The 12,073-nt window shown below is 59.5% G+C and overlaps 1 protein-coding gene across 13 annotated transcripts in view; it reads right to left on the reverse strand.

The window, feature by feature from the left end:
- The window catches only part of CAMTA1 (calmodulin binding transcription activator 1), a 687,465-nt gene that overhangs the window by 18,199 nt on the left and 657,193 nt on the right, over positions 1–12,073 (reverse strand). For 6 of the 13 annotated variants that reach the window (XM_053280664.1, XM_053280672.1, XM_053280670.1 and 3 more), the window contains 8 exons: positions 11,380–11,695; positions 10,499–11,034; positions 9,120–9,307; positions 8,017–8,263; positions 5,164–5,235; positions 3,543–3,563; positions 2,750–2,943; positions 1,132–1,206 (listed from right to left, as the gene is read on the reverse strand). In XM_053280664.1, the coding sequence (XP_053136639.1) occupies positions 1,132–1,206; positions 2,750–2,943; positions 3,543–3,563; positions 5,164–5,235; positions 8,017–8,263; positions 9,120–9,307; positions 10,499–11,034; positions 11,380–11,695 (1,649 nt within the window). The remainder of the gene's footprint in view (positions 1–1,131; positions 1,207–2,749; positions 2,944–3,542; positions 3,564–5,163; positions 5,236–8,016; positions 8,264–9,119; positions 9,308–10,498; positions 11,035–11,379; positions 11,696–12,073) is intronic. The other 7 variants (XM_053280665.1, XM_053280673.1, XM_053280671.1 and 4 more) reach the window with 5 other exon arrangements.

Here is a 12,073-nt window from a genome sequence, read left to right on the forward strand (position 1 = left end):
GGCGGCCGAGAGGCCTTCCCCAGCCCTGGAGTCAGAGACCCCTTGGCCAGGGATCGGGCTGGGGGAAGCCGCAGGGGCCCGTCCCACCCCCCCCCCCGCTTCTCAGACCAAGGCCCCAGCGAGCCTGGCAGGGGCCAGCCAACTCCCTTCCTCTCTCCTTCCCTCCCAGAGAAATCAGGAGCCGGGCTCTCCTGGGGTGGCCCACCTCAGGCTGGGCTGCGGCTCACGGGATGGAGTGAGGCAGGGATGGGTGGCAGCCTCTGCCTCTGGCAAGGGTGGGGGGGGAGGCACCCTTAGCGGTGGGGGGGGAGCAAGAGCCTCCCCCCACCCGCCCCACAAGTCACACGGCCTGCCTCTCAAGCATGGCGGAGGTCCTTCCCCGCAGGTGAAACAATTGCCCAGAGCCCCGTTCTGGGATTTTCCCCTCTTGCTTCTGGGTGGAGGGTGAAGGCAGACAAAGCTTCTGAATGGGGGGGGAGTGGCTGGAAAGCACACCAGCATTTTTCCATTCGGGAGGGAGCTCTGGGGGGGGGGAACAAACCCCTTCCCTGCACATTGCTGGTCTTTCAAGGAAGGTTGACCAGGCTGAGTACCTATTGGCTAGTGTCCGCAACATCACAAAGGACACCTTCCCTGGGCAATGAACTACCAGAACATTGGTTTTTGAAATGCTGATGGATTTGTTCGGATAAGGCGGAAGGATGGATGCAGACGCCTATAAATGTGTCACCTCCGCTAAACCAATTAAACTGGATTAAAAGGCAGGCAGCTTGCCTGAAGAAGGATGTGGCTCAGGACAGAGAGCAGACCCCCCGCTTGGGCAGAAGGCAAAAAAGAGCAGCCCCCCTCGCGCTGGTCTGGGCTCTCACTCACGAAGCCCGGCTCCCTCAGGCCCACACCAACCAGGCGAGGGTTTCTGGACTTCCCTGCCTCCTCCCACCCGAGGCCCTGCCTTTCGAGCCAGACCCCTTGCTGCGTGGGTGCGTTGGCTGGGAGCCAAGTGCCTGGACCTGGCCACTGGCCCTCGGCGGCCTCAGCTGGAACTCAGAGGAGGCCGAGTCCCCCCGAATCCTGGCAGCCGGGACCCTCCCTGCTTGCCCCAGGGAAGCCCACACGCTGGCGATGGCATACCTGTGGCGGCAGCGTCGTAGGAACCGCATGATTTTGCGTGCAGCTTGGTCCTGCTTCTTGGTGAGCAGGCTGCTTCTGGGGAGAGAGAGGGGGGCGGAGTGTCAGGGCGGGAGGCCACGGGCAGGCCACCCCGTCTTTTCAAAGAGGCGTTTCAATGTCCCGTCTCTCTTTCTATCTGGCAGGTTCTTTATAGTTTATAGTTCTCCGTTTTTAGCTTTTGAAACAACTTTTAATTTTAACTTGAAACTTTATTTTTTTTAATTTTCAATGTGGTTCTAGCTTGGCCTTTTAACTTGCTTAAATTAAATGTGGTTAACTTTGCTAGCCTCATTTTACATTGTCTCTTTTTATTATAAGCTGCCCTGAGCAGCAGCGTACTGGAGGGGCGGGCACTTTAAACCATCAAACCTCTGCACACGGTGCCCAAGACTCGCTCATCAAGCCCTACTGCGGCTGCAGAAGGCGACCACCCCAGGGACCCACATATTTAGAGTCGCCCTGCCCCCCGGAATTCCAGGTTTCACCCAGATTTTAAGCATCTCGCCCAGATTGCTTGGCCCACCCAGATTCTCCCAGATTTCAGATTTCATTTAAAAAACAGCCCCCCCCCCCACTAAGCTCTAGCCCTTGCAGAAGCAGAGTTACGGAGCAAAACGTGCAGCCACTCCTCTGCTCCACCATTATTTCCCAGCCGGTTGACGTCATATGCCAATGAGACCCTCGGATTTGGAAAGCCAGGCCACGGCCACCCTACACACATTGCCAGGCGGTGCTGCCGGGAGCCGAGAGTGTGGCAGCATCCAGGGGCGCAGCACAGAAGGGCTTGGGAGGAGAGGCCCCTCCGCTCACTTCAGGCCCAGAAGGGCCCGAGACTGGCAAGGCTGGCTCTGGCTGGGGCGCTGGCTAGCCTGGCGTCCTCTTCCCGCAGCGGCCCAACGGGGATCTCCCAGGCGGGGCTCCCAGGCCAGCGCCCTCCTCCTTCCGAGGAGCTCCTCAGGAAGCGGCATTCAGCGGTGCCTCCCCTGGGAGAGAGAAGTTGGTCCCTTTGGAAAACCAAGCAGTGCCGTGGCCTTGGCGAGAAGCACGCAGCCACGTTCTGCGGAGGACCCCTTGGGCGTTCCTCCCAGGCCTCCTGCCGTGCGGCCGTCTCCATCCCTGCCTCCACCCGGCCGCTCATCCCGCCCCCTCGCCTGCCTTCCCATGGGCCGCTCTCCCCACCCCTCACTTTCTGGGACGAGGGGGTTGCAGGGCTGCAGGCAGCAGGACCCCTCTTCAACTGTCCTCAGGGGGCTGCACTGGCTTAGAAAAGGACGGACGGCCATCCTTTCCATCCCTGTCGCCTCCTGCAGAGCTCTAGCCCCACCCCAAGGGGGCAACCGGGACACCACACAGGCCCAGTCAGGGCTGGGGCTTTGGTCCTGTGTGGGGCAGTTCCGCTGCTGCCCAGACACGTCTGCCGGGTGGATTTGGGGGGGGCAAGCCTCCCCCCCACCCCGCGGGGGCAGCATTTCTGCCAGCACACGGACAGGCCTGCCCTCGCCTGTCCGGCTGGGGCTCTCCAGCCAGCCAGCAGCAGGGCCGCCCACAGCCCCGGACGGAGGACTCCCGGCCTGCCCACCTGAGCTTCTGCTGGACGAGGGCGGCCGTCCTGCGACTCTGCCGCCTTTGGCCGCACTCCTTGTAGCTGCGGTAGAACTGCTGGATCAGCACCGCGGCTCTCCGGCTCTGCTGGAACTTCTTCTGCTCGTAATAGCTTCGGAATTTGCTCTGAATAAGGATGGCAGCTTGGATCATCTTTTTATAAAGTGCATACTGCAGGGGGGAGAAGGGGGGAGAGAGAGGGAGACTGAAGCCTTTCTGCAGCCAGCAGCGATTCCCCAGGCAAGCCGCCGAGCCGTCTCGGGACCCTAACTGGAAACACCCTTCTTTTTCTCTTCCCTTAAAGGTTGCGGGGGGAGACGAAGGGGGAACAACCAGAAGTATCCCTCCTTGCCCCCCCCCGTGCCCCCGCTTCCTCCTGCCCCCTCCCCCATCTTTCTCCATCACTGGCAGCGGAAGATGCCCACCGGCTCCTGCCAGCCAGCCAGCCAGGGAAGGCAGCGGCCACGGCCGGACTAGCAAGTCCCTGGAGACGGCTTCTCGAGAAAGGCCACTGGCACTCAACGGAGCGCAGGGGGCACAACCTCCGAGCGTCACGGTCAAATGGATGGACAGGCTGTGTGTCGCACCAATCCTGGCTCCAGGCCTGAAGCGCTGAGCCCCCCCTCCCCCCCCATTTTGTGTTCCTGGCAAAGCCGCCGGCTATCATGCACTCCCCGCATGGGGCGGCCAAAGGGTGGCCCTGCCCTGCAAAGACGGGGAGACGCGGGTGAGCCCCGGGGGGGGGGCATGCGTGCATTATTCATCATTACCTTCAAGGCTATCCAAGTCAGCTTGGGGGAGAAACAGAAAATACAAGATTAACGCTCAATGCCGGGCCAGTGAAGTTGGCATATGCCCAGAGGGCTGCTCCCCCCGCCCCGCAGGTCCCGGGCTGCTCTCCAACAGGGGAGCCGGCTCCGAATGCAAGCAGGTCCCCCCTTGGGTGCAGGGGCAGCAGCGCCCCCTGCTGTGAAGAGAGCGGAGAGGGGGGCTCCCGGCAGCCCGGCTGGGGCACGGCCTCCTTCTGTGGCAGAGAGCCCGGCACTCTGAGCACACACCCCCCCATGGCAACGGTGACCTGTTGAGTTTCAGCCCACAAAATGACTGGGACCGGAGCGCCACGCTGTGCTTCAGACCACGGCTGCTGGAGAGTCACGGGACTGTCTCCCCTCTGGCAGGGGTTCCCCACCTTGGGTTCCCAGATCCTGTTGGACTTCAACTCCCAGAATCCCCAGCCACAGGGCACTTGGGCGATCGGAGCTGGACTCTGACGACATCTGGGGCCCCAAAGCTAAGAACCCCTGACAGTGACAGGGATCCCCAGAAGTTGTGGACGACAACTCCCAAAACCCCCGAGCAAAAGCCACTGCAGCCGGGGATGCTGGGAGTTGTAGCCCACAACTTCTGGGGATCCCTGTTAGAGGGGACACGGACCCCTGCCCTGCGGGGCAATTCCTACACATGGAAGACCAGCATGTCAGGAGGAGGGCCAGACTCGAAGGCTCCTCCTTGAGACCCAGTTCTCTGTCGCCCTGTTCAGATGTCACCACACACACACACACACACAGCGAGCACCTGGAAGTCTCGGCCTGGCATGTGAGCGCCAAGACACACCCCGCCTTCCGTGCTCTCCCCACTCCTGGCATTTGAAGAGGAGGCAAATGCCGTGCAGGCGAGGGGTTGGAAGATGGGGATATCCCAGAAACGGAGGCCTTCATGCTGACGCCTCTTCGGATGCGGCAAGGGGGGAGAGCACACACAGGGGTGGCGTGCCTTGGGGGAGACTTCCAGGCTCTCTCTGGGGTGCTGTACACGAGTCCAGCATCCTTGTTTAAAAAATGCCCAAACAGGGTCATGCGTTGGAGGGCTGTTTTTTGCAATGAAGTGCCCCCCCCGTCGGTCATGTGCCGTGTGCACATGATGTGCCGTGTGCAGAGTTGGTGACCCAGAGCCTGCCTGCCTGCCTGCCTGGCCTGCTTTCAATGTCCCACAAAAGCGGGGAACCAGGAGGCAGCAGCAAGCTCAGGCGGCCTCTCTCTCTCGCTGCTTCTGGGGAGACGCGGGGCTGAGCCAGAGGGCCACCCCACCCCGCCCGCCCGCCCACCCAGCTTCAGAGTAAATCCCCACAAGGGAAAAAGAGAACAGCAGGTCCAGGTGGCGTTGAAGGACTGCTTGGGGAAAGGCTGGAAAAGGTTCCCTGTGGAAAGAGGTGGAGCCTCACTGGGGGCCTCGGCCTCCCCGGTGGCTTCTTGGGGGCGCTGAGGCACACCAGCCTGATGACGCCCAGAGAGTCCGTCCTTCTCCGGAGAGGAGTCGCCTCTGCATGGAGCGAGGGAGGAGGCCAGCCCAGCTCAGCCGGGGCCAGCCAGGGCCACTCCCCACAATGCTCACCTGTTTGTATTTTCGGTAACAACGCTGAATGACAGCAGCGGCCACTTCCTGTTGCTCCCGGAGGGGACGTTCCTGCAAGGGAAGGGGGAAAAAAAAAAGGTGGCAGAGCCCTCTGGGTTAGGGGGCCATCAGCACCACCACCACCACCCACCACCATGGGAAACTGGGTCCTGAATGCCTACAGGGCGCTTGAGACAGAAACAGGGATGGTCGCCACACGCGACACGAGGAAACAAAATGGCGAGGAGGACGAGGGGGTAGCAGCGAGGGGCGGCTACGGCAAGGCAGTAGCAAGGGCAGCCCACAGGGAGGCGAGCCCAGAAGGGGTGCAGCTGGAGGCGGGGAGTCCATGGCCCAAAGGGCTCCTTCCAGTAAAGATCTTCTTCAAAGGCAATGGCGGAGATCGGATTCTCTGTGAGAACTGGATCTACACGTGACCAAGAAACGTCTAGGGCAGCTTAGCCAGGGTGCTTTCCGGATCCAACCCTGCAACAGGGTCCTCCTCACCAGGGTCCCCTCTCACAGAGTTTCCCAGATGTCGTTGGCGACAACTCCCAGAATCCCCAAGCAAAAGCCATCGCAGCTGGAGATGCTGGGAGTGCACAACCTCTGGGAACCCCTCCGAGAGGGGTCAGGATGAATCTGCAGAGTGTGCTTCTTTGCTTCATGGGTGGAACTACCATTAGGCAAGGGGAGGCGGTTGCCTGGGGGGCCCCCAGAGACCCCTCACATGACTCCCCATTGCCCCCTGCCCAGCCCCAGGGCCCCTCAGCCACTTGCCCTGTTCGCCCTCCTCTCTCCTGCCTGCCCTCCTGGCCGCAATCTAAGCAGGGGACAAGCTGCCTGCAAAGAGATCCTTTTCTCCCCACTTGAACTGGAGTAGGCCTGCAGGCCCCAAGCAAGCAAGCAAGGAGGCAGGCAGGCAGGCAGAGTGGCCCCTACAGCTCTCTGCAGCAGACCCCCTGCCCAGCCCAGCATTTGCCAGGTAGGATGTGAACTCCTTTTTGTGGTCCCCCCCCCCATATATAGGGATCTGCTTGCCATAGGGTTTTGATATGGGGTGGGGGAGACTGAGAAGTCTCTGAATATTTAATTTAAAACAGCTTGGAAAATTTGCTGTCTTAAAAAAAAACCTGTCTAAAAAGTCCTATAAGTGGCTTGTTTCACAGCAGAAAATTATAAACACTTCTGGAACAAACAATATTATATTTATTCATTCATTCATTCATTCATAAATGCACTTATGTTCAGGTTGTTTTGCAACCCAGAAGGTCTGAGTGAGAACTGTGAAGCATGTGCTGTGCTCCTGTTTTATTTTATTTTTCTTGTGTGTGAACTGCTCCCCAATAACTTGCAGGGACTTCAGGGTCAATCTGGCCAACATGTGAATGCAGGACCTCCATAATTCCAGAGGAGAGGTGTGTTAAAGGGCCTTTAAAAGCCTCCTGTGAAAAACCTCCTGGAATCAAACTTTACTGAATTTCTTCAAAATTCTGAGAAAACATACATAGGCTCACCCTGCATGGTTGAAAGTCTCCTTTGCTAACCTGCAGCGAGGGGGCCATTGTAATAATTAGCATTGCTAGTGTGTTCTAGGCATTAAAAGTAGCACAAATATATAGTACTCAGTGTCTATCACTCTATATTGTGAAGTGTGTGTGTGTGTGTGTGTGTGTGTATTCAGTGAAATGTATTTCCAGGCAGCATGCTTATTTCAAAATATCAGACTTGAATCCTTGGGGGGGGGGCTGGGGTATGCAGAGGCCCTGGACTTTGAGGGGGGGGCCCATTTTAAAATCTCGTCTCTGGGCCCACTCCAGCCTTGCTACGCCCCTGCTTCCCGTGTTGTGACCCTGCGCTGACAGCAAGGGGCCGTGCACATTTCCGAGGCCTTACTTCGGATTTTATCTTTGTGTTATAGCAATACAACAGTTGCAAGTCTGTTGCAGAAAAACAGCCGCATTTCCCCTGGCAGGAGTCTGAGATTCTGGGGATTGTTCTCAAGAGGGTCCTGCCAAGCCGGAGCATTGCAGACAAGGGATATCCGCAGAAACCCAGAACAAGCAATGCCTTTAGCCAATCCTATAAGATGTAAATCCTCGTGGCCAGTTGAACTAGACCTGGTGTGGAGGGGAAGGCAAGGAGGGGAAGGCGGGGAGACTCCACGAGAGGCTGCCGGATCTGGGGGTGCCTCCATGGTTGGTGGCGCCTCAAGGGAGCATTGCCTTGACATCCGAAAACGCATCGCCAAGATGTTCGCTGCCGCTGAGCTGAGCGGGTGAGTGTGTGTTCTGCAAACATATTCACACCCCTCGAAAAACAGTGGCCATTTTCGGTGATTTTACGGCCGGGGGGCGGGGAGGGGGCAGTCAAAAGGATGTTGAATTATTCAGGGAGGGGGGAGAGAGCACGAGTCCTCGTTGCCTGGGCGACCCAGTGCCGTCCTTGGTTTCGCCACCCTGTGGGGATGCAGCCACCCGAGAGCAACACAGCCAGTGCTGGACCTGCTGCAGCACACCGGCCCTGCCCGACATGGCTTCCCAAAGGATGCGTCCCTGAAAGGGCCTCCCTGCACGCCCCCAAGCGCGTATTCTGGTGCGCCTGGAGCTGGCAGGCAGCAGGCTGCCACCCGGGTCCCAGAGCGAAGGGGCCTCTCCTCCCCAGAGATGTCTGGAGTCTCAAAGCGGGAGTGCGGGCAACCTCCTGCCGGCATCCATAGCCGGACGGGACTGGGGATTCTGCTATGGGTCAGCAGCAGCCGCCACCCCAGTCTCGTCCGGGGATGGTATCTGGAAGCAGCTCTGAGGAACCCCCCCATGCCTGGGGGCCCGAGGGACTCTTGGTGGCCCTGACCTTGTACTTCCTGAAGACGGTCTGGACGAGCTTGGCAGCTTCGTAGAGCTCTCTCTGCTCGTGGTCGGAGAGGGTCAGCTGTGCAAACTCGTTTTCGACCTTCTCGCTGGTGGAGGCGCTTAGGAATTCCGACCAGTCTGTTGCCGAGGGGAGGCTGGGCTTCTCAAAAGCCATCTCACTGACGGGCGGGCTCGCAGGGCTCAGGCTGGTGTGGGAAGAAGGGGGCAGGGGTCCACTGTACAGGCTTCTGCAAGGAAAGGCGCCCCCAGAGTCCGTCAGGACAGCACCTGCTGGAGAGAGGCTGGCCAGAGACACCCGCCGAAGCAGGGCCACACGTCTGGCAAGGGACGCCCGGCCCCCTCCACTAGATCGGAGCGGCGAGGGAGATCTGGGGCCACAGCAAGACATGGGGGCCTTGGGAAGGTGGGACGAGGAGCCCCCCCCCAACCCGCTTTTGCCTTTGTGGCTATTGCTCACTGGGCAAAGAGGCCCCTTTCTCACGGGGTGGTTGTCTCTAGTGAGCAGGGGGAGAGCAACTGGCCCTGACCACCCCCCGCCCGGCATCCCTCCAGGGGCTGTGGCTGGTGTCTGATTTTTGGTTCTTTTTAGACTGCGAGCCCTTTGGGGACAGGGAGCCATCTCATTGATTTATTTGCTGTTTCTCTATGTAGACCGCTTTGGAAACTTTGTTTGAAAAGCAGCATAGAGACATTGGTGGTGGTGGTGGTTGTTCTTGTGAGCCTGCGCCTCCCAGAAGCCTTGGAGGCCGGCCTCATTCGCCTCCTGCTCACTGCCGGAGCAGCGCAAGCATTGCACAAGAATGGCTGCCCAGCACCCCCCGCCCCCTGCCAAACGGGACGGTGTCATTGACTGGTCTGTTTTGTCCAGACATCGAGTCCTTCCCAAGGACCTGGGAGGGCGGAATTTTATGATCAATACTGTTGTTGTTATTATAGACGTCATCGCAGAATATAGGCTGTTCCCAGGAAAGGTGCTTTTTGTAGTGGGTTGGAGTTGGCGGCAGGGTGTGGGCCAGAGAGGTCAAGGGCAGGGGGGGAACCGCCCGTCTGAGCCAGCCTCTCCCTGCGAGGAGCCCCACAGACCTGATCTGAGCAGCGCTTGGCAAATGATCCACATCCGCGAGGTAACTGGCCAGCCAGCTCATCGAGGTGCTGATGGCGGCGCTCTCCGTCCTCTCGGCCAGCGGCGTCTCCATCGGCACAAAGTTTTCCCGCTTGATCCTCTCCGGTGTGGCTTCAATGATGTGCTCCGCCAGAGTCATCATGGTCACCTGCCAGGAGGGAAAGCTGTTACTGGGGGCTGTGGACACCCCCGCCACCGCCTCCGCCTCCGCCCTCCCATGCCAGGCCCAAGACCCAGCAAGTGGCAGGCGTTGAAGCTGTTCCCCATTCCCTGCCATTGCTCCCCCTTGGAAGGAATCCAACACACCCTTCCTTGGAAGTATATCCCTTTGCAATCCATGGGACTTCATCCCAGTAAACGCAAGGACGCTCAGGCCTAGGGGGTGTGCGTGTGTGTGTGTGTGTGAAGGTATATTGACACTTAATGGGACTTATTTATTTCTATATTTCTATCTTGCTCTTCCTCCAAGGAGTCCAGCGCGGTGTACATGGTTGTGTTCAGCCTCACAACAATCCTGTGAGGTAGGTTACGCTGGAAGATAAGTGACTGGGCCAGAGGCATCCCATGTGTTTCATGACTCAGGAACCACCACAGACCACACCACACCACACGGGCTCTCCGTTAATTAATGAATGCTTAATAATGACTGAAGGAATTCAATAAACTTAAAGGATCGTTAAAAGAGTGGCATGCTCTTTGGGGGTCTAAGAGCGACACGCGCTTCCAAGGAGAAGAACGGCTGCTGCAGCTACTATGACAAGTATTTGGGAAGCAGGAGCAAAGTACGAGACGTCCAGCCCAACAGGGCCGTTCTGGAGCATCTGCCAAGCACAGGCTGCTTTAAGCACAGCTCAGAGGAGAGCCGGTCTGGTGGCCGCAAGCAGGACTTGTCTCCTTAGCTAAGCAGGGTCTGCCCTGGTTGCATCTGAATGGGAGACTAGAAGTGTCAGCACTGGAAGAGATTCCCCCTCAGGGGATGGAGCCGCTCTGGGAAGGGCATCTAGGATCCAAGTTCCCTCCCTGGCAGCATCTCCAAGAGAGGGCTGAGAGAGATTCCTGCCTGCAGCCTTGGAGAAGCCGCTGCCACTCTGTGAAGACAATGCTGAGCTAGATAGACCAAGGCTCTGACTCAGTCTATGGCGGCTTCCTATGTTCCTACCACATCCCACAGCCGCTCTTGTCACGTGGCAAGACTTTGGGGCGTAGAGCGCAGACACGGCTCCTGCTCAACACCAGGACACAGGCAAGCTCCTCCACCCGCACCGCAAGCCATCCCTGGCGGGGAGCCACTGATAAGGCAGGCCCCAGCCCCCCCCCCCCCCACTGCCGATGCACGTACCTGCAGGTCGTCCATGTGGTGCAAACAGTCCTCGCCCTCCGTGCTGTCCCGGAAGGAGAGCAGCTCCGGATGGGCCATCTCCCGGTCAGCCATCATCAGCACCCCCATCTGCTCCCGCGGATGCAGCCGCTGAACCCCTGAGTCCTTCTTCCCCAGCGCCAGCCCCTTCGGGCTGCCCGTCCCCGGCACGGCGGAGACGCCGATGTAGGCCTCCTTCGGGCTCCACTTGAGCCCCGCCTGCCCGCCAGAGCCGCGGTACCCAGCCACCTCTGGGAGCAGCTCCCGGGCCAAGTCCTGCCCCCCGGGCCGGGGGCTGATTGTCTCGGGGAGGGATTGCTTTGCGCCGGAGCTCGCCTTCCGGGCACTGGGCCGCTCCAGGCTCAGGGCCGGGGAAAGAAGCTTCTCCTGCCGCGCGGAGAAGTAGTCGGGGTTCAGTTTGTGTTTTTTGGGCGCTGGGTAATCCTTGGGACTCTCGCTGCTGCTGCTGCTGCTGCTGCTGTAGTAACTGGAGGGCTCGGAGCGCGGCCGTCTCAGCTCTGGAAGCAAAGAGTGCGGAGGTCAGGGCCGGACCCGGCGACACTCCGCGGCTTGGCTGCAAAACCGATGCCCTCCTGCGGGCTCAGGTGGCTGGGAGGCCTCACGCAGAAGGAGGCAGCAAGCAAGTGGAGCCCGCCCCCCGCCCCCAGCTGGGTACTGTATGGGGGAAAGAGCCCTCGTTCCGCCTGCTTCCTGCCTCCAGCCCTCTGCCGCCTCTCCTGCCCTGCGCTGGGAAAGTCCTGCGGAGCGCCAGGCCTCCACCAGCCCCTCCGGACAGAGGGGAGAGCCGACGAGGCCGGCTGCTGGGCTGCAGAGGCCGGTCCGGACAGGCTCTGGAAGCTTACCTGCGTTGGCGCTGGGCAGGACGGTGACTCCCTTCTGGGCCTCCTGAGAGGCGACCATCTCACTGGGCCACTGGGCCATCCAGTTCTCGCTGCTGGGCTCCTCGCGTGAAGGGCAGGGGATCCGGGGAGGTGGCCTGAGTTGGGCTTGCTCTTCCCGCTGAAGCTGCTCAAGGCACTCGGCCAGCTTCACGTGGCCTCGGGACCGGGCAATGGCCAGGGGCAGCCTCCCCAGGGAATCGGGGATGGAGATGGCCCGGCGGTCCCACTTGTACAGGACCACGGCAGCCTCCAGGTGGCCCAGGGCGCACGCCCACATCTGGGGGAGAGAAGAAAGAGGGCCCATCACTAGGAGCTGGACCCAGACCCAGCCTCCCTGTTTACCTTACAGCCAATGGAAAGAGAGAGAGAGAGAGAGAGTGTGTGCGTGTGTGTGTGTGTGTGTGTGTGTGTGTGTGGGAGCTCCATGGGGAGAAACACAACCTTGCCTTCCAAACTTCTTGCCCTAGACTGGGAGTGCTTGCATACTCTAACAGATTCCCAGCCCCCATTTTTCACACACATGCGCGGTGGGCTTTACATCAGTTTGTTGGTAAAACTTCTTCTTTAACCAGCGAAAACCTTAAGCAAGCAGACTAATATTGTTCAAAAAAGTCAACTTGAGCATACACAGAGGTTTTGTAGCTAGAACTTGCAA

This window comes from Hemicordylus capensis, chromosome 16 (assembly GCF_027244095.1).
Source record: "Hemicordylus capensis ecotype Gifberg chromosome 16, rHemCap1.1.pri, whole genome shotgun sequence".
NCBI classification, from domain to species: Eukaryota; Metazoa; Chordata; class Lepidosauria; order Squamata; family Cordylidae; genus Hemicordylus; species Hemicordylus capensis.